This window comes from Mustela erminea, chromosome 4 (genome assembly GCF_009829155.1).
Source record: "Mustela erminea isolate mMusErm1 chromosome 4, mMusErm1.Pri, whole genome shotgun sequence".
Lineage (NCBI taxonomy): Eukaryota > Metazoa > Chordata > Mammalia > Carnivora > Mustelidae > Mustela > Mustela erminea.
The window spans coordinates 7,683,489-7,704,294 of record NC_045617.1 but is presented as its reverse complement, the minus strand read 5'-3'; the positions used below and the strand labels follow the sequence as shown (position 1 = coordinate 7,704,294).

The 20,806-nt window shown below is 55.9% G+C and overlaps 1 protein-coding gene across 1 annotated transcript in view; it reads left to right on the top strand.

Moving 5' to 3' along the window:
* IGF2R (insulin like growth factor 2 receptor) overlaps positions 1–20,806 on the top strand; it is a 95,533-nt gene that overhangs the window by 66,242 nt on the left and 8,485 nt on the right. Inside the window, exons 27-43 of the mRNA XM_032338554.1 lie at positions 135–350; positions 1,222–1,352; positions 1,607–1,704; positions 3,476–3,612; positions 4,428–4,618; positions 6,191–6,317; positions 7,031–7,150; positions 7,444–7,700; positions 8,016–8,234; positions 10,223–10,372; positions 12,820–12,981; positions 14,150–14,357; positions 14,709–14,855; positions 15,770–16,004; positions 16,732–16,868; positions 19,276–19,390; positions 20,515–20,661. Of these exons, the coding sequence (XP_032194445.1) occupies positions 135–350; positions 1,222–1,352; positions 1,607–1,704; positions 3,476–3,612; positions 4,428–4,618; positions 6,191–6,317; positions 7,031–7,150; positions 7,444–7,700; positions 8,016–8,234; positions 10,223–10,372; positions 12,820–12,981; positions 14,150–14,357; positions 14,709–14,855; positions 15,770–16,004; positions 16,732–16,868; positions 19,276–19,390; positions 20,515–20,661 (2,797 nt within the window). The remainder of the gene's footprint in view (positions 1–134; positions 351–1,221; positions 1,353–1,606; positions 1,705–3,475; positions 3,613–4,427; positions 4,619–6,190; positions 6,318–7,030; positions 7,151–7,443; positions 7,701–8,015; positions 8,235–10,222; positions 10,373–12,819; positions 12,982–14,149; positions 14,358–14,708; positions 14,856–15,769; positions 16,005–16,731; positions 16,869–19,275; positions 19,391–20,514; positions 20,662–20,806) is intronic.

Below are 20,806 nucleotides of genomic sequence, written 5' to 3'. Positions count from 1 at the left end.
AAAACGTGGAAATGGCATTTAATGCTCATTTTAAGACAGTAATCACCTGATTAAACATTGGAAGACGTTTTTTGCCTGACAGTGTGAGTGTCGGTGGGATCACGGTTGCCCTTCCTTTCTGTGTGTTCTTGAAGGAGACAACTGTGAGGTGAAGGACCCGAGGCACGGCAACTTGTACAACCTGAAGCCGCTGGCTGCCAACGACACCGTCGTGACCGCGGGCGAGTACACCTATTACTTCCGTGTCTGTGGCATGCTGTCCTCAAAGGTCTGCTCCACTAGTGACAAGTCCAAGGTGATCTCTTCGTGTCAGGAGAAGCGGGGACCCGAGGGATTTCAGAAAGTGGCAGGTACTGTATGGTTTTTTCTGCTCTTGTGCAAGAGAGGAATTACGTGTTAAGGTGTTACGCTGAAGGGGGGCCTCTTTCTAGAGTCAGAAGAAAGCCGTGTTCATGGTGCTTCTGATGTCATTTGATTTTCTTAAGCAGAATCTGTACCGGCAGATGTTGTTAGAGCATCTTATCTATTTGTTCTTAGTAATTCCAGTTGTTGATGCTTTATTTTAAGTCGGGGCAGGCTGAAGTAGCCAGTGGTGGGTATTCTGAGGTAGTACTTTCTAGAGTTGAGTCAGAGGGAAGGCATCTAGGATGGGGTTTGGCTCGGAACTTACAGCGCAGGCTGTTGTTCACAGTGCTGCCTCCGCAGCTGGGCAAGTGAAGCTGTGTTTAAGAACGTTTAAAGATTGTATTGTAGAAAGAGCGAGAGAGCTCCTGGGCACAGGTGGGGGGAGGGGCAGAGGCAGAGGCAGAGGAGCTCAGGCAGACTCCTCCTTGAGCACGGGTTCGATCCCGCGGCCCTGAGATCACGACCTGAGCCGAAACCAGGAGTCGGACGCTTAACTGAGCCACCTGTGTGCCCCTAAGTTTAAGAACTTTGAAAAAGAAGTAGCTGATGTGACAAGTGTGTGGGGGAACTCGTAGGGGCCACCTCTCAGGTGACGAGGCTGGGGAGTGGCTGCCACTCGTCGTTCCCACCGTGAGTCTCTAACGTGGTGACCTGGGGCGAGAGGAGGCCTGCGGCGCAGCACGGCCGGGAGCAGGTTCCAGCACCCAGGGCCGGGCGTGCCCGCTCTTCTAGCCCTTGGCTCAGGGGATGTGACAGGTCTGCTAGGGCAGGCATGGTGGCGCCAGTCCTTGTTTTGATCCGCTTCTCTCTGAGCAGGTCTCCTCACTCAGAAACTGACGTATGAGAATGGCTTGTTGAAGATGAACTACACTGGGGGGGACACTTGCCATAAGGTGTACCAGCGCTCCACAACCATCTTCTTCTACTGTGACCGGAGCACCCAGAGGGTGAGTGTGCTCCCAGCTGCGGGACAGCCGCCCGGCTGGGTACGGCTTCCCCGCGCTCCCGGCCCTCCGTCCGCTCTGGAGTTTCAGACTCCCCCGGGTAGCTGAGTTAAGATGCCTCAGTTACAGAAGGTGCGTCGGAACCCTGGTCAGCTCGCGTGGCCCTTCGTGACCACCCTTTCCCGTGTTCGCTCCCGACGTCCGAAGTGTGAGGAGTGAGCCGGAGCGCCCCCTCTGACGCGTCTCTCCCCTTCCAGCCCGTGTTTCTCAGGGAGACTTCAGACTGCTCCTACCTGTTCGAGTGGCGGACGCAGTACGCCTGTGCGCCTTTTGACGTGACCGAGTGCTCCTTCAAGTGAGTGGACGCGTCTGTTGACTCTTCCTCATGTCGGAGGAACTTGGGCCAGCTTCGGAGTTCGGGGCACGGGAGGTTAGCTTAGGTGGTTTCTCTAAGCCTTCGTCCCATGCTAGTCAGATGAGCACTGGGACCAGGTGAACTTCCAAGTCCTTCACAGCTTCGGGTCAGGGATTATTTTGGGTTAAGATCTGCACCGGGAGGTGATTGCAGTTGGGACAGAAAACCTCGCGTGATTCCCAGGTGTAAGTGCAGCGGGGTGACCAGGACATCACCTGGCCTCCCCTCCACCGTCACACGCTGCTTGTGTCTGAGGGCACAGCAGCGAAGAAGGCGTGGAGAGGATGAGGGCCTGGGTGGTGTGGGAGATGCGGCCCCCAGACGTAGGTTTTCAGGGGCGGTCGGTGGCCCTTTTGGTCTCGGTCACCTGTGGTTCCTGGAATTGGGTGGGTTTGGGTGCCCTTGAGGTAAGAGAGTGGGCTTTACGGTTATGTTTCTTTTTCCAACAAAATGCCTCGGGAGTGTTTCCTTGTGAAACAAATTCATTTCTCATTTCTAGTGGGTGTGAACTACCTGTGAGCAGATAGCCCTGATTGGCTTAGCCATTCTTGCTGCCCTTTGAGGCTGTCTTTTGTTTTCTGAGATTTGTGTACAAAGTCTTTTTTTATATTTTTGTACATAAAGCTTTTCCTATCACGTTTTTTATGCTCCATTTTTTAAAGAATTAATGAAGTAAAAATGGAGTAATCAGTTAGAACGGAAGCTTACACATGCACATTGTAATAAATTCATGGAAGTACAAAATTGTATACAGTGAGGTCACCTGGTCGGTAAGTTTTCTCTGACCACACCATCTAAAAATCTCAACCCCCGCCCCCCCCCAACCACCCAGCCCCAGACTTTTTTCCTCTTCAGCTTTAATTGCCCTCTGACATACTCTATACTTAAAAAAATTTGTATCCTGTTTCTCCTGGTAATTTCTGTGAATTTCATAAGTTGGGTGATTTGTATCCTTTTGGGTCAATATAACACCCTCCGCTTAGCCCATATTTTTTGAACCAGTGGATGCTTTCCAGTCTCCTCTTCCTGCTGGGACCTCGTGAGGTGGCATCGGTGATTGCGCCTCTGCTCCAGTTGGACCTGGTGCCCTCGGGGACAGACGCTTGTCTTGCTCCCCATTAACACTGTGCCTGTTGTGGGGTTGGCTCTGAGGAATGGTTGTGTGTGGGGTGTGTACAGTAGTGAACTTCAGCCCGAGCAGACAGTCCGCACCAGTGCACATGCACTCCCGCGGCCGCGGTTGCCTTGGGGCTAGATGGCAGGCAGCTGCCGCTGAGAGTGCTCTGAGCTGGGAGTGCTCTGTGGGGTGCGCTGTCTGCCCTGAGCACAGAGCGTGCTCTGTGGGGTGTGCTGTCTGCCCTGAGCACGGGGAGTGCTCTGTGGGGTGCGCTGTCTGCCCTGAGCACGGGGAGTGCTCTGTGGGGTGCGCTGTCTGCCCTGAGCACGGGGAGTGCTTCCTTTGCAGGCTTTGTCTTTGCTCTTCTTTGGATTAATACATGACTTTGCTGACCCGAGTCATGAAGTTTCCTGAGCTCAGGTTCACTCTGACGGGAGGTGGAGGGCGAGGTCCAGTCTGAAGTTCTGTCCCTGGGTGGGACCTAAGGCCCAGAATGTCAGGCCCAGCCTACACCTCAGATGTCGAGCCTTTCCAGCGCTCGGTGTCCACCTGGAGTACCCGGTGAGCCTAACCGCAGTGTTCTCTTCCCTCCAGAGATGGGGCTGGCAACACCTTCGACCTCTCATCCCTAGCAAGGTACAGTGACAACTGGGAAGCTGTCACAAGGACAGGAGCCACCGAGCACTACCTCATCAACGTTTGCAAGTCTCTGTCTCCCCAGGCTGGCTCTGGTGAGAGAGGACTCCCGGTGGGCAGGTGGCTTGTGCTCACACTGGGGGCAGATAGAGCAAGAACAGGGTTCTGTGAAGGCGCTTCGGCCGCGAGGTGGCAGGAGGAAGTAATTATTGAAGGGTCTCAGAACTGATCCCTGGGATGGTCTAGCAGAAGTCCTTGTTGGGAAAAAGAAAAAAAAAGTCCTTGTTGAAGGCTCTGCTGGGAACATAGTAATGTTGTTTGAGCACGAGTTGGAGGCGGGTGATGGGAATCATGGTGGCAGGTGACTCTTAGGGCAGGAGGAGACACAGGGAGTGAAAGAGATTGCGTGTGCGCCTGTGTTTCCTGAGAGTGTTGTGGGCGGGTGAGCCTGTTCACTTGAGGCCGTGGCCCGCTTCCCCTCACTTTCTGTGCCAGGCAGATCAGTGACAACTTGGTTCCTAATCCATGAGGTGGGACTGGTTTTTTATGCAGGGCAGATAGCACAGACGTTTTAGGGACTGGGAAATCAGCAGAGTTCTCAGTAACTCTTAAAGATGGTCCTTGAATGTGGGCCATTTGAAATGTCCGGTTGGCTTATTTAGGTATTTTAGCTTCAACACAGTGGGGATTCAGAAATAAGTCAGGCTGTGGAATCTTGGATTCTCCCCACTACCCCACTACTCCTTCCCTCTGAAGTAAAACAGCATTTAACTGAGAAGTCCTGTGGCATCTTTGTCAACTCACATGGAAGAAACAACAGATACCAAGTGATCACGCACCTGACGTTACTTAGCAGATAAATCGCAGGCTGGAAAATCAGCCAAGGTAACGACCGTGTCTCCTCTCATAGAGCCGTGCCCTCCGGAAGCGGCCGCGTGTCTCCTGAGCGGCTCCAAGCCGGTGAACCTCGGCAGGGTGAGCGAGGGGCCACAGTGGGGAGATGGTGCCACTGTCCTGAAATACGTCGATGGCGACCTGTGTCCAGACCAGATTCGGAAGAAGTCAACCACCATCCGCTTCACCTGTAGCGAGAGTCAAGTGGTAAGTGACACAGTTTCCTGAGCCCCCAGTGCGGCAGCTCTGGGCCTGTACGGATCCTAGGGCCCCTGAGATGGCCTGGCTTCCCCTGGGGTGTGAGTGGTGGGACGCCCTGTTGGACAGCGGGTGACGGCCGTGTCGCCTCAGCCCTGTGGCTCGTGGGCACCTACCTCTCTTTGCTGACTCCTGGGGTGTCTGACTTGGAGTTCAGGTCTCAGAATTAGTGGGTTCTCCTTGAAGTTTGGTCCCCAGAAGGTCCCCCCAAGGCCGTAGAGCAAACTGCTATTTGACAGTGCCCTTTGCCTTTACGGATGCAGTTTGGGAGAAGCCGAAGGTGAGCAGACCAGGTTCAGGGCTGCTCTGTACTTCCTAGCTTGCTTACTTAGCCATGCTGAGTTGTTCACACGTGAGTAACACGAGCTGTTCCCGTCTTGCCAAATCGTTGTGAGTTTAGGGAGAAGACGGGGGGCCTGGGCATCAGGGCTGGTGCACGGCTGGGGTGCGGTAAATGGGGCCGGGCTCATTTCCGTGGTCCGTGCCTCTCTCAGGGGTTGCTGTGTGTGAAGTAAAGCAGGTGTGGGACTGAATTAATGGTTTCTCGAGACCGTTATTCCCCGCAGGAACCTCTCCACATGTGAGATGAAGGTGAAGCCCCACGTGCTGTTCAGAATTAGGGATGTAGCTAATTTTTGGAATAAGGTCAAGCCGGACCAGCCCCTCAGTGTTCTAGGATGGAGGGCCCACTGGCTCCGGTGGTGTTTGGCCAGCGGTGGCAGGAGGAGCTCTGGGGTCTGCCCCCTGACAGCAGCAGCAGCTGGGGCTTCCCCCTCGGGGAGCTGTACAGAGGCTTAGCCTCCGGGAGCCACTGGGGACTGGACTCCTGGGCCCCGATAGACCTTCTCAGCTCCGTAAGTGGCAGAGGCTCGTGGCAGAGGTAGAAGGAGCTGATGGACCTGTGGGAGGAGACGGGGGTGTGTGTGAGGGGCTCTGCCGTGGGGGGCCCAGGAGGCTGGGCTGCAGGGCGGGCTGCGGCCTCGTGGCTAAGCTGCTGCAGGTTTATCTGGAAAGGAGCGTGCTCTCTGCATCGGTCTTAGCAGCTCTGTCTGGCACAGGAGGCTTGGGGAGGTACAGAGGGGCCTTCGCCAGAGCAAGTGGAGGATGAGAGAGGAAAGGACAAGTTCTCTGGCTGGGGCTCTTGGTTTAGTCGGTAGTAACGGGTTTGAGTTCCTTTGCGTTTCGTGTTATCCGCTATATGCTCCCCCCGACTCACCAGAGCCTTCGAGCCTGCTTCCTCGCCCTGTCCCCTGCCTGCCTTTCCCCAGCTGTAGCTGTAGGAGAATCTCCGTGTTCCCCCAAGTGGATTTCCGGCTCTGAGTCTGTCTCACCTTGCGTGTGTGAAGGCCCCAGCGCAATCCCGGGAAGATCTTGACCCTTTGCTTTTCTCAGCCTGCCCTCGGTCCATAAAGACCCTGACCACAATTCAACGTGGTGCTGCAGAGAAGCTCTTAACTTGATGTAAGCTGACGTGTCGTAGAAATTGGGTCAGGTTGGCAGTGCTCTGTCCTTCGCTTGTAGAACTCCAGGCCCATGTTCATCAGTGCGGTGGAGGACTGTGAGTACACGTTCTCCTGGCCCACACCGGCTGCCTGTCCTGTGAGGAGCAACGTGCACGACAACTGCCAAGTCACCAACCCCGCCACAGGTGAGGGGCACTGCCAGTCACCCACCCCCCCACACTGAGGGACACTATTAGTCACCACCCCTCCCCCCACACACACCAGTGAGCAGCACTGCCAGTCACCCACCCCAATAGTGAGGGACATGTTGCTCACCAGTGCCTGATAGCGAGTCATCAGTGCCCAGAGTGAGGGACCTAACATGAAGCTGGGGAGCAGGACACCCTTGGGCAGCAGCGTTCTGGGCACGTGTGTGCATGTTGGCTGCTTGTCTTGGCTCTACTCAGTTATGTTTGCTTGGACTTCTTCGTTGGGAAGCAGCTGAGGCTTGCGGAGTTGCCTCACTCGGAGTCAGTGTCTGTGTTAATCTTCCAGTGTGGGGGCAGCTGGGAGAGTGCGACTGCATGGCTGTGCTGGGGACCCAGCAGGCTGCAGCTGGCATCCCTTGGCCACAGGAGGGATGCCGTCAGGCCCTCCTGAATCCCACAATCCTAGTGGCTGCTGTGGCCCAGCCCCAAGAACACTTGGAGGCGCTGTCGCCTGAGGAGAGATGAGCTATCCCATAAACTTGAGACTGCAGCCTCATGGTATAGACTAGCGGCCAGGAGCCTCTTTAGGGCCCAGCCAGTGGACGAGGCAAGTGGGGGACTCCCAGCAGGAAGTCACAAGTCCCGAGAGCCAGTGTGGTCCACGTGTGAGCTTGCTGGCGTCACCGTGCGCCCCCCTACCTCCCTCGCAGGACATCTGTTTGACCTGAGCTCTTTAAGTGGCAGAGCGGGACACACGGCCGCTTACAGTGAGAAGGGGCTCGTGTTCATCAGCGTCTGTGACGACAATGAAAACTGCGCCCCCGGTGTGGGTAAGTGCTGTTGCTTCCTGCCTGTCGCCTGGCTCTCCTGTCCCCTGGGCTGTCCCCAGCCCCCACGTTCCTGTGGCAAAAGAGAGGAGTAGAGCTGAAGACCCATCACCATCCCTGCTCTACCACTCCACGCAGGCGGGGGCGGCATGGTACCACGTGATGGAGGAGTAGATGCAGGACGCTTGCCAGCACCACGCTGGGCGCTCAGAGTGACGAGCGTTAGCTCTGGGTTTGCAGACAGCTGGTCATCGGAGTCCGTGACTCTGTTTCCCTCTCCCTCTGTGTTCGCGCAGGGGCCTGCTTCGGGCAGACCAGGATCAGTGTGGGCAAGGCGAACAAGAGGCTGACCTACGTGGATCAGGTCCTACAGCTGGTGTATGAGGGCGGGTCCCCCTGTCCCTCCAAGTCCGGTCTGACCTACAAGAGCGTGATCAGCTTCGTGTGCAGGCCCGAGGTGGGGCCCACCAACAGGCCCATGCTCATCTCTCTCGACAAGCAGACGTGCACGCTCTTCTTTTCCTGGCACACGCCTCTGGCCTGCGAGCAGGTGGTGAGTCTGGGGCCCGTGTGACCTCTGAGAAGTGCCTTCCTGACGCCTGGGTACCCCCAGCCCAGGTGGGCCCTGCTCCCCCCACCGGCTTTCCTACAGTTCACTGTCCCCCGCCGCTGCCCTCCGGAGGGCAGGCCACACCGCCCAGCCGCCCGCGGTGGTCCCAACGATGAGTAGGTGTGCCTGCCCACACGTTGGGGAATGTTGATCTGTTTTTTGTGCTGCTTTTGTGCTACTGTTAAATTCCTGGGGTGACTTCGAGGTGGTGAGGAGAGTGTTCTTGTGAACTCCAGTGAGGTCCTCCCTGTCTGACAGACGGAGTGCTCTGTGAGGAACGGAAGCTCCATTATCGACCTGTCCCCGCTCATCCACCGCACGGGGGGCTACGAGGCGTATGACGAGAGTGAGGATGAAAGCTCCGACACCGGCCCTGACTTCTACATCAACATCTGCCAGCCGCTGAACCCGATGCATGGGGTGCCTTGTCCCGCCGGCGCGGCTGTGTGCAAGGTTCCCGTCGACGGTCCCCCCATAGTAAGTATGGAAAGCGCGCGGCGGAAACGAGTTTTGCAGGATTCTCAACAATTGTCAGGTTGTGTTTCTTGTTTTCGGTGGAGGGTTGCTTAAGCAGAAAGGAGGGTGCAGGGGTCTGGGACTGTGTCCTGGGTCCAGTTGGGGAAGGTGAACGTAGGGATTTGTGCCGCGAGCCGTCAGCTGATGACGGCAGCCCAAGGGTCTCCTCGCAGTGGAAGGAACCGTGAACACGTGTGAGTAGCTAGACTTCTGGTGTCGTGTTAGGATGCTCAAGGTTGATCCTGACCAGGAAACTTCTCTGTAAAGTGGCAAGAAAGAACACCGATAACTTGATTTCTTTCTTTGAAACGTATGTCTTGGGTACAGAAAGGTTGCCCGTCCCGAGCACATTGGTAAATGGGTCCTCCTAGGGCGCGAGCAGATCTGCTGAGTGCCGGAGGCTCTGCATTGAAAGCTGGGGGCTCCTAGCACTTTGTACTACAGCTTCGGCTCTTTGAAACTTGTTTTCATGAGTCGTTTTCATGTTTTATCACATCCCTGCTGTGCTTTGTTATTTGAGCTGCATCTCAAAAGGGTCTGTTTTTTTCTTAAGATTTTGTTTATTTATTTGACATAGAGAGAGAGAGAGAGATCACAAGTAGATAGAGAGGCAGGCAGAGAGGAGGGGGGAAGCAGGCTCCCTGCTGAGTAGAAAACCCGATGCGAGGCTCGATCCCAGGACCATGAGATCATGACCTGAGCCGAAGGCAGAGGCTTAACCCACTGAGCCACCCAGGTGTCCCAAAGGATCTATCTGTAGGCTTTACACAGTCCTGTCATAAAATCTGGAAATGCCCTTTTTTTTTCTTTAAAAATTTTATTAGAAAGTGTGTGTGTGTGTGTGTGTGTGTGTGTGTATGTGAGTGGGGGGAGGGACAGTGGGAGAGGGAGAAGCAGGCTCCCTGCTGAGCAGAGAGTCCGACTCGGGGCCCAGTCTGGGGAAGCCGGGATTTTGACCTGAGCCAAAGGCAGACACTTAATTGACTGAGCCGACCAGGCATCCCCGGAGATGCCCTTTTAAAAATGGGCATTATCTGCAGCGTCAGTGGGGAGAGATGTTGGGAGTGGGTGGGGAAATTGATGGTGATAGGAGTCTCACAGAGTCCTACCTCCATGAGGAGCTGAGGGCCTGGGTGTACCCACATCTTTGTAGGAAGCATTTCAGTGCTGTCCTCTCTGACCACACAGGTTGGGACCTGGATGTGAGTCTTTTCTGAGAGGTAGGATCTGCTGTATTTTCCTGCAGGCCTGTCCTTTTTCATATCTTAGAAATGATAGCCAGTTCCCTGCTTGGAGCCGGCATCGTGTCATTGTGGCCTGAACACGCCCCACGGTGATGGACGAGAGCCCCACGGCTCACTCTCCCTCTCATCACCCACACACACACCACTTCTGGCCATTCCTCTTTCCTTCATTCTTGGGTTTATTTGCTCAGAAATATTTACTGAGCAGCCGGAAGATGCTGTGCTGAGCAGTAAAATGTCATGGAAAGGAAGACTTTGCCCTCCCAAGGAGGTACCGAGGGGCAGTGCCAAGGAAACTGAGGAATCCCGGGGCAGTGCTGGGCATGAGGACATGAGCCGGCGTGGGGCAGATCCGTGGGCCCCTGTGGTGCACCATCGGGTAATAAGAGACCACGCAGCATTCTTGAGACACCTGGAGAGAGAAGATCCTACTGCCTGATGTCTTTGAAAACTGACCATGGTTGAAAATAGAATCCTATTGCTAGAAACCGTGGGATCGAAACTGATGACCACTGACGAACTGAACTTTCTGAGTAGTGGCTTTATTGTCAAGACTTGTCAAGTTAGTTGCTGTTAACCTAGTTTCTTTAGATGCTGCTCATTTTCCAAACACGTGAGGTACTCTGTTTGCAGTTCTGCATTAGCTTATGCTCGCCGTGCCAAGGAGCAATTTCCTGAAATGCTGTCTGCTTTTTCTTTGTTTAGGATATTGGCCGAGTCACGGGACCCCCAATACTCAACCCCATAGCTAATGAAGTTTACTTGAATTTTGAAAGTAGTACTCCTTGCTTGGCGGACAAGCATTTCAACTACACCTCACTGATCGCATTCCACTGCAGGAGAGGCGTGAGCATGGTAAGTGTGCGCCGCCCACAGTCCGGGGGCCGAGGCCTGGGTTAGCGAGCCACAGCTGCAGGCCCAGAAAGCTTCAGAATTAAGGATGCCCGTATCGAACACAGATGCAGTCGCGTGGTACGTCTGCGGGGTGCTGAGTAATTTAAAACCATTGATTTTTTAAAAAAGATTTTATGTGAGAGAGACCACGAGAGAGAGTCAGCATGCACACAAGTTGGGGAGGGACAAGTGGGGACGGGGAGGAGCAGGCACGCCGCTGAGTGGGGAGCCCATGAGGGATTTGATCCCTGGACTCTGAGATCATGACTGAATGATTGAATCATTGAAACAATGGCAGACACTTAACCGACCCAGTCACCTGGGTGCCCCAGAACCATTAATTTAACAATGAGTGAGCCCACACTGAATTAATGGGGCAGACTTTGCACAGCGAGGTTCGCTGGGATTTGAAAACGTGAAACATTTGAGCATCGGAGTGGTGCTCAAGGTCTGCCAACATACAGAAGGGTCCGCTTTCTTTTTCCTTTTTAAAAAACTATAGCATTAGTGAAATGTTCCTGCTGGGAACTCAGACTTTTGGCAGCTCTCGTCGTTCAGGATACGACCCAAGATTTAGAATTTAGCCAACAAAAGAAGGCCTCTCGGGAATCAAAATAGCTCTAACAAAATTGCATGTGTTCCTTCTAAGGAGGTTATCGACTTCTGTTTTACATGCATTTAAAAATAACACAGTTTCCATCACGAGTACCATTCTGTTACACAGAGTTTCTGCATAGTTTTCTCTTGCTTTCTCTCTGTGAACAGGAGATAAATGGTTGGTTGTGGTCCCCATGTCACAGGGACTCAGCCTCTGGGTGTCGCCGCTCACTCACATGGCCCCGCGGTGGCCCCCGGGACCCCACCTTCTCCGGTGGTGAGCTCTTCGCCCCGGGCAGCCCAGCTTCCCAGCGCGGAGTCGGTGCTTCTGAAATTCAGAACACGCTTAGTTAAACTTAGTCCCCTGATGCGAGTGCATGGAGGCTGCTTAGGGTGTGCGTTCCACCTGATAAGAATATTCCTGCCTTCTGCTGCAGAAACGTGAATGTGCATGATTAAAGGACTGTGTGTGTGTGTGTGTGTGTGTGTGTGTGTGTGTGTGAGGGTGTGTTAGAGAGAGGAGGGACAGGAATATGTAGCTCGAATTGCCTCTTGAAATCCTGGAGACGATGAGCTGTAAGGCTCATCGGGCCCTAGAAGCTCTGGTAACAGATTTTGGTTCTGGAACGTGTCCTGTGAATTCCCTAAGTGGACTTTCTGGTTTCTGGGCCTGTAGCAGGTTTGTCAGGCAAAGGGAGCTCTGGCTGTGACCGTGGTGCGAAGTGGGGGTGGATGCAGACCATCGCTGCCTGGGGCCTCCCCATCTGGTGGCTCACCCCACAGCAGGGCTCTCGGACGTGTCCCTGTTCACAGACTGTCCGCTGGCCGTCAGCATAATCCTGAGTTATCGGGGTACAGAGCTGTGATCAGTGAACCCCTTTTATCTCTGTCCGTGTGTCTGCATGTGTTCCAGGCAGCTGTGGGCACACACACCATAAGCCACGGGGCTTCTCTGTAGAAAGGCTGCCCCGCTCTGCAGGATTTCGTTCTTCAGACAGGATTCTTCTGAGGATCCTGTCCCAAGGGGCGCTGGCTGCCTCGCCCTCCCACATGGAGAACGCCTAACGACTTAGCTCGAATCCTGCTAGCCGCGCGTGGTTGGTGGTGCACGGGGCGGGCGCCGGTTCTCAGAATGAGCAGTGTTCACGGGCTGTCAGATACAAGGCATCTTACACGAAATTTGTGCTCAGGTTTGGAAAGACCTTAAAGAAATTTGTTCCCCTTTCGGTTTTATTTTGAGCGGGAGTATTTTTCCACTGAAGTTCATAGAAAAACCGATTCTCAACAGCAGCTAAAAATGAAATTCCTGACCAGCCGCCCTGTCGGTTTGTGTGGCTATGGCTGGGCGAGGGAGGGCACAAACACAGTGACGCAGACTCCGTGGCCTGGGTGCAGTCTGGCCGTGTGCTGCCCTCCATGCAGGTCCTTGGTTTGTAGCAGTGGGGGAGACGCTGCCGGCGAGCAGGGCAGAGCGGTCGCCCCCCACTCTGCGGTGGCCGGGTCTCGCCGTCACATCCTGCCGGATCAGGACGGTTAAGGAGCCGGCAGTGTGGAGGACACGGAGACTCTTTCTCTAAGTGGAGGCCCCTGGAGGTCGTGGGGGGGCTCCAGCGGTGTGGGCAGGACACCTGGCTGTGCCGGGAGGGCCGGCCTGGTTCCTTGCAGTGGGTGGTGACCACGGCCTCTCTTGGAGGGGGGCCGCTGCGGGTCACCAGAGCACCCGGCCGTCTCCCAGCCGCAGCCACAGCCCCGGAGGAAGGGGTCTGTGTGAGGACGCTGGCCTTGACTCACGTGGGTTTTCTTTCAAACAGGGAACTCCCATGCTGCTGAGGACCAGTGACTGTGACTTTGTGTTTGGGTGGGAAACCCCGCTGGTCTGTCCCGACGAAGTGAAGGTGGACGGCTGCTCCTTGACGGACGAGCAGCTCCGTTACAGCTTTAACCTGTCCAGCCTCTCCAAAAGCACGTTCAAGGTAACCCCGCTCAGCTAGAGCTCACTGGTCTCGGGACACGGTGGCCCAGTTCTTTGTGTTGTAGGGGGTGGGCGCCTGTGACCACTGAAGCACGGTGCATGGAGGGGCAGTTGCCTTCGGCCCACCCTGGACACCCAGGATCAGCTTGTGATCAGCTTGTGATCTAGAATCTACAGATTCTAGACCGTGCAGCAGACAAGGCCCAACTAGTAGTGCTGGAGTCGTGTCCCACGGCTCAGAGGTTCGCTCCTTAGGGCTTTGTAAGGGTTAAATGACTCAGTGGAGGTCAGGAGGCTGCTTGGGGACGTGCATGTGACCGTGCACCTCATGGGGGCAGGGCCAGGTCTGGTACACCCAGCAGAGGCTATGGGTCACACCCCTCTGTCTCCTGCCAACTTGGCTAGAAGACGCAGACGCAGCTCTTTGCTGAGCTGGGAGGGAATGGTGGGTGGAGGGAGCTTGGCCGTCCCCTCCCCTGAGATGCGGCTGGGGTGCTTATCTATCTGGCTTGTGTGTCTTGGACTGTTTGTGGTATCGGTGAGGCCATGGGCATCTTGAGTTACTGGTGTTGGAGGCTCCTTCGCCTTGGGGCCTGTGATCGAGATGTTACTGGGTTATGCACCTTGGACCATGCCCACCAGATGCCGGCACCTCCTGGGGCACGGTAGCTAGTGAGTAGTGAGCCCCGATGCTCGGACCCTGGCTCCTGTGATGGAGAGCTCGCACAGGTGTGCAGGTGTGAGTCGAGGGCGGGGCCAGTGCGGAAGGCTCGCCGCGTGCTCACCTATGCTGTGTGTGCTCTCTGGTCATCAGCTCGGTCCTCAGCACCCTGTGTTAACAGGTGGGGAGCCCGGGCTGAGGCCTGGCTGTCAAGGCCAGCCAGCAGTGTGTGCTGCGGCTCCTAGGGGCTGGGAGGGTGAAGAAGGCTGGGCTTGTGGCGGACGGAGGTGCCGATCCTTCCAGTGGCCAGAGGGAAATGCCCTGATGGTGCGCAAGACAGTGCCCTCTGGAGGAAGGTCAGGATTGGAGAGCAGGAAGGGCCCACCGAGACACCCGTGCGCAGCCCCGAGGTGGCCCCTGCTTTCCGGCAGGAACGTACCTCCCTGCCATGACGGCTCTCCTCCATGGCGAGACCCACTGACGACTGCGTGTGCTGTTGTCTGTCCAGGTGACTCGAGACTCCCGCACCTACAGCATCGGGGTGTGCACCGCGGCGGCGGGCCCGGATGAAGGAGGCTGCAAGGACGGAGGTGTCTGCCTGCTTTCCGGAAGCAAGGGGGCGTCTTTTGGACGGCTGGCGTCCATGAGGCTGGACTACAGGCACCAGGATGAAGCTGTCATCTTAAGTTATGCCAATGGAGATACTTGTCCTCCAGGTAAATCTTGGGAACAAGATGCGTTTCATGTTCCCGGTGAGTGTGGTGTTAGACCCGGCCACAGGAGGAGACGGAGGCATGGAGCTGTGGGTGCCGTGAATGCGGACGCCGGGCTTGGGCCTCGCAGCGTTCCGTCCACACAGCCCTGAGTGTGTGTTCGGGCCTCGACACGTCCTGGCCTGGGAGCTGCTAGTCACTTCGTGACACGGGCCGGCATCTAGATGTTGGCTTAGGCTGGTGGCTTCCGGATGGAATCCTTTTGAGTCTTCCTAGGTGACGTGCCCAGCAGGGAAAGCACGGCCGGGGTTGTGCTGGTCATCAGGGTTACATAGACGTTCTTCTTTCTTCCAGAAACTGAGGAAGGCGACCCCTGTGTGTTCCCCTTCATATTCAATGGGAAGAGCTACGAGGAGTGTGTTCTGGAGGGCAGGGCGAGGCTTTGGTGCTCCACCACCGCTAACTACGACAGAGACCACGAGTGGGGCTTCTGCAGACACTGTACGTAGCGGGGCGCGCGTCTGGGCTCGGGCTGCCGCTTGGCCGGTGTCCTCCGCACGCTGGCTTCGCGCTCAGACCTGCGTGGATGTCTGGGTTAACTCTGCCGCGTGTTGTTTTTCCATGTCAGGCTTGTTTTCCATAGAGAAAGGACATCTCGGTTGGCTCGATGGGATGTGTTACGTGACTGTGTACATAAACTGAAGTAGGGCAGGGCTGAGAGGCCGAGGCCAGGGGGCCACCAGGGCCGGTCCTGTAACTCAGGCGGTGTATGTCCTCATGGCATGGCGCTGCCGAGTCCCGGTCATGGGGCTGCGGGGCGGCACGGGCGTCGGCAGGACTGGGGGCAGGCTCGTGGGCCGACTCCCTGCTGTGTGGTGGGCCCGGGCCAGGGTTCTGGGCCGAGCCGGGCTGCATGCCCTTCAGAGACACTTGGAGACCAGGGCTGTGAGCCAGTCCTGCTCACGTGTGGCACAAATGGATGTGAGTGCTCAAGGAACATGATGAGGAAATACACAAAAGACTATTTAATTCTTGTGAACAATCAGGGAGCAAGAGGAGTTAAAGAAATTCTAAGTGTTAAACGTCCGGGGACTATTGTAGTTCTGCTTTGAGGCTGATGATGGCAGTGCTCCTGGGCTGTAGGATGGCGCTCGGCTTTTTAGGTAACTACAGGGACCTTACTGTGGCTCTGTTTCCTGTCCTCATTCACGTGTGACCAGATGGTGAATACCCGTCCACGAGGGACTGAGCCATTGCCGTGGGGCCATTCAGAAACCCAGGAGGAGACAGACACAGGGCCCTGAGGGGCCTTGGTCTGTTTCGGGTCAGGGGTGTGAATGAGACAGCTGAGCTCGGGTAGGCGAGCTGGCGGGGGACCGGGCTGCGACCTGACTCTTCCCTGCGCTGCTCCCCAGCAAACAGCCACCGGATGTCCGCGATCATCTTCAGGTGTGACGAGGACGCGGATATCGGCAGGCCGCAGGTCTTCAGTGAGGTTCGTGGCTGTGAGGTGACATTTGAGTGGAAAACAAAAGTCGTCTGTCCTCCAAAGAAGATGGAGTGCAAATTCATCCAGAAGCACAAAACTTACGACTTGCGGCTGCTGTCCTCGCTCACCGGCTCTTGGTTCTTTGTCCACGAAGGAGTCTCGTGAGTACCTGCCACCACGGCCTGACTGTGGCGGGCTCTTGGTGGCCCGCTTCTGTGTCCCTGCAGAGCTGGGGTGCCATGTAAACCCGGTGCCCGCGGTGGCTTGAGAGCCCTGGTCCAGTGCCGGCCGGGCCGGGTGCCCAGAGCTGGGTATGAAGGCGGAGGTGGCCGGAGAGGGACCATTGGAACCGGAAGCTGGCGATCTGTGTGTGACAGAGTCCGTCCTGAGGAACGTCGAGCTCGCGAGGGGCTCCTGTCTGTTGCTGGGTGTTGGCGGGGACGTTGACTTTTTCCCCTCTTGGGCACAGACCACATAGGCTGTGCGGGTCTGAGGCTCGTGGGGCCGTGGTGGCCACTCCGTGACTCCGCCAGGGGCCCTCGGATCAGGAGTCCTCAGAGTGGGGCGCGGGCATGGGCTTGGAGGACTTCGGTCCTAAGTTCAGCAGCTCGCTCGCACTGGAGTGCTGCGGGTCCCAGCTCAAGCCCTTCGAAACCACACGGCCTCCGGGTTCACCCCACCCGCCTGGGTGACATGCTGCCTTCTTCAGTAACCAACTACTCCGGGACCTTCCTTGGCAGTCTGTTTTGGTGTTGCGTGCGGAGGGGGCGTGGCATGCTTGGTTATCAGAACAGTTCCTGTTTGGGAAAGTGATGGCCAGAGCTGCAACCCCGTGCGCAGGGCGGACTGACCTTGCAGCCCCTCCCCCATCTCTGTGTTCTTCCACAGGTACTACATAAACCTCTGTCAGAAAATATACAAAGGGCCTCTCGACTGCTCTGACAGAGCCAGCATTTGCAAAAAGAGTGCATCTGGTGTGGTCCAGGCCTTGGGGCTCGTTCACACCCAGAAGCTGGACGTCTTAGGTAAGGCCCTGGGTCCTTTGCGGTGCGTGACTATAGGGTTGCTTCGGAGTTGGGAAGCTGAGAGCATCCTCCTGTGGCCAGGAGGGTCAGCACCGGCTTCAGTTTAAACCGCCACATACCATTCCCAACGACCGTTTTTCAAGCATTTTGTTAATTCCTGAACATTAGAGTAAGTACACTTTGTATTGCTAGAGATGGCAGGTCCTAGCAGGTGTGTGCAGAGGGGTCACCTGTCCGGGGAACTGTGCTCGCTTCGGCAGCACATATACTAAAATTGGAACCTGTCCGGGGAACTACCCCGAGAGGGTCACAGTGGCTGAGGTTCCTCTGGCTCCTGGCTCTAGCTCGGGCTTGAGCGCTGGACTCTGCATAGCACGCTCCAGCATTGAGTCGGAAAGGCTGAACCGTTACGCAAGAACTTGGTAAACATAATTCAGAGGTACATTTTTGTAGCGTCTTAACAATTTAGAAAATACCGAAGCTCTTTAAAGTGTTAGTAAAGAACTCATTTTGCCGTTGGTTGTTGAGTGAAAGATTCTTTCGTTATTTAATTGAGAGAGAGTGAGTGAGCACACACATGAGAGTGAGTGTGACGGGGATGGGCAGAGGGAGAAGGAGAGAGAACATCTTTAGCGGGCTTCATGCCCAGTGCAGCGCCCAACACAGGGCTTGATCTCATGCCCCTGAGATCATGACCTGAACTGAAATTTAGAGTCAGACAACCGGACCGAGTCACCGAGGCACCCCTGTCTTTCATTATTTAAAAGGCAGATCTTTCTTAGGAACATCTGGGGTGTGTTCGGGGGCCCAATAAAGAAAAACGCTCTTACCTTGTTGGAGTAGAATGGGGTCCCGCGTTGTCAAGACTGGAATCTGCTCGAACTGTTGGAGGGGAGACAGGGAATTCTGAGGGAGGCACCGTCCCTGTGGCGGAGCAGCTCGTCGGTCCCGTTGCCCGGAGTGGCCCTCCCAGCGCGCCGCTCACTGCTGTTGCCCACACGGCTTACGACGAGGGTTGAGGGTGGCCCCCCGTTGCTCTCGTGGTTGTGTATGGACACTGGATCAGCCCTTCCCCGACTTCCCATAGCCAGCTGGAAAAGGTTTGCAGAGTGAAGGCCTCAAGGAAGGTTTGGCCTGCAGGGATCGCCTAGTCCCCGTCACACCAGGGGCCTTACTCCGTGGCCCTCACAGGACGGCTGTGCAAGGACAGAGCCCCGGGGCCCAATGCCCGGGAAGGGCTGCAGCCATGTGGGTTGGAGAGAGGGACTCTTTGTTCCAGGAAGTCACCCTTATCTGCAGCTCTGCTCTCTGCCGAGCAGTCCTCACAGCACTGTGGGGGTGGGCTCGGGGTTAGAGTCCATGCCGCAGGTTGGGCAATGAGCTGGGGAAGGTCGAGCTGATGGCCGAGGAGTGTAGGGTGTCCACGGTAAGAGCTGCATTGCTTTGGTTCCTGTGCTCCAGCAGTTTAAGGATTTCTCTTTAAAGCAGTAGAACTTTCAAAATTTTGCACAGGAGCCTGATATTTAATTCATCCAGTACAGCTTTGAATTTGGGCAAGGCTAAGGGCCTGGGCCTTTGGCTGTGTCTTGGCCTGTGTCCCAGGAAGAATAGGTGGGAAGCCGGTACCAAGGCCTGTGTTTCCCCTACCACCGTGTCTCAGAGGTGTGAGAGTCAGGGGCTGCGGGGTGTGCCCTGCTTCCCAGGCCCCCGCCCTGTGCCCCTGAGCCAGGCTGGGCTCACGCACCCCCAGACGGCTCCGGGTAGCCCCCCCCAGTAGCTGGAAGCAGCAGCACCATTGACTTGGCAGCCACGCAGGGTCTTGTGCCTTGTGGACCCCCGCACGTCAGGTGTCCGCGGTCTCTCGTCTGTGGTGTTTTCAGAAGTGGGAGAGTTGGACGCGGAGCCGGGATGCCCGAGAAAACCAGAGCTGTTCTGTTTCTGGATTTTCTCTTTGTAGTTGGGAGATCTAGCCCCTGGCCTGTGACTCTCAGGGTTCCCCGGGGGTGGGGGTGTGTTGGAAAAGCATCTGCAACGACCCTAGAATCCTACAGAACCGGAGCAGCGAGGCTCTTCTCTATGCGCCCACCGTGCTGGGCACATGGCAGACACTTCGGGCCGTGTTCCTCTCAGGCAGGCGAGGAGACATGCTCAACAGCCCAGAGTCGGGCTGCGAGTGCACGGGAGGGGAAGGGGTGTGAACCCAGGTCTTCCCAGCCCTGCCAGGTGTGGTGCGGACCCAGAGCGGTCACCCAGCTGGGCCGTGCTCCGAACCCAAGAGTATAGACTTAGAAGTTGTGAGAGAGCCAAACATTTGTTCTGTCTTGGCCTTTAACATAGATGCTGATTTCAGACACCGAAGCTTTTTATAACCAGAAATAATGTCACTTCTATCCTTTGTATGTTTCAGATGAGAAAGTCATTGTAACTTACTCGAAAGGTTATCAGTGTGGGGAGAATAAGACGGCATCTGCCGTCATAGAGCTGACCTGTGCGAAGACCGTGGGCAGACCGTCGTTCATGAGGTGAGAGGGTCGGGCCTGCAGGGGGAGCCGAGGAGAGAGTGGCCTGAGAGCTCACCCCATCTCTGTCCTGGTTTTCACTTGCGGGCGTGTGGGCATGTGGGGGTGCAGTCGTGTGCGCGGGGAGAGGGTGTTTGTGCAGCCACTGAGACTTGGGGCCTGGGGAGGGGGCTGGGGCTGTTAATTGTCCTGTGGGGTATGGGGCTGCTCTGCGCAGAGAGGGATTTCCTGGAAAAGGGGTGGGGACACAGGGTCACTTGACCAAAGCGACTTGTAAAGTGATGTTTCGCTGGCCTCTGCCTTCAGTATCGTTGTAGAACCAAAGGAGCAGCGGTTGGTGCTGCCCAGGCCAGCTGTTAAAGTGGCCTGAGATCCCCATGCAGGTGGGGCTGGTACCTGGGGTGCTCTTGGATCACCCTAGGATTTTCCAGGCCACTGTGCGTCTAGTGCTAGGAACAGTTTGGCCAACAGAGGGAGCATACGAGCTGCTGTTTCCCAATGATTCTTTGAGAAGCTGGGCTGGAATTTCGGGGGAGACCTGGGAATTGTCCTAGGATTTCAATCAATGTAGGAGTCAGAAAAGCTTGTAAAATAAAGTTCAGAACTTTGAGAGCAAGTTTTTCCAACTCTCAGATGTTGCACTGTTTCTTTTCCTTTCTTTCTTTCTTTCTTTTTTTTTTTAAATATTTATCTGAGAGAGAATGGGATGGGGGCAGGGAGAAGCAGGCTCCCCGCTGAGCAGAGAGCCTGACAGGGTGCTCGATCCCAGGACCCCAGCTGAGCGAAGGCTGATGCTTAACCAACTGAGCCACCCAGGCGTGATGCCACGCTGTTTCTTAATAAAACAAAACAAAACTGTTAAACAGTTGCCTACTTTTCCACATTGCCGATGTGCTGGGTCATCACCTTCCCGATTACGCTCTTGAGAAAAGTCGGTAATAGCCATTCCAGCCCAGAGTGGCCGGTGCCTACTATGGGGACGGGGGAGGGTGGGGGGCTTCCATGGGGACCCGGGCTCAGGACCGCTTGGAGCCCTGGAAGCCAGTCTTGCAGCGCGAGCAGCTGCGTGTGGCCGCGGCTGGCCGCAGTGTGGCTGGGCGTGACCGCCGTGCTCGCTCGCTCCCCAGGTTCGACATCGACAGCTGCACTTACTACTTCAGCTGGGACTCTCGGGCCGCCTGCGCCGTGAAGCCCCAGGAGGTGCAGATGGTGAACGGCACCATCACCAACCCTGTAAACGGCAAGAGCTTCAGCCTCGGAGATATTTATTTTAAGTAAGTGGAACATTTTCCTTTTGCGCGCTGGAGTGTATTCAGAATGAAACCAGCAATGTAGATCTTTCCCCCATGGCGGGGCAGCTGCAGGAAAATAGGCAGTGTGTGTTGGTTACTGTTTCTAGGTAGCTGTCGTATTTTGCTT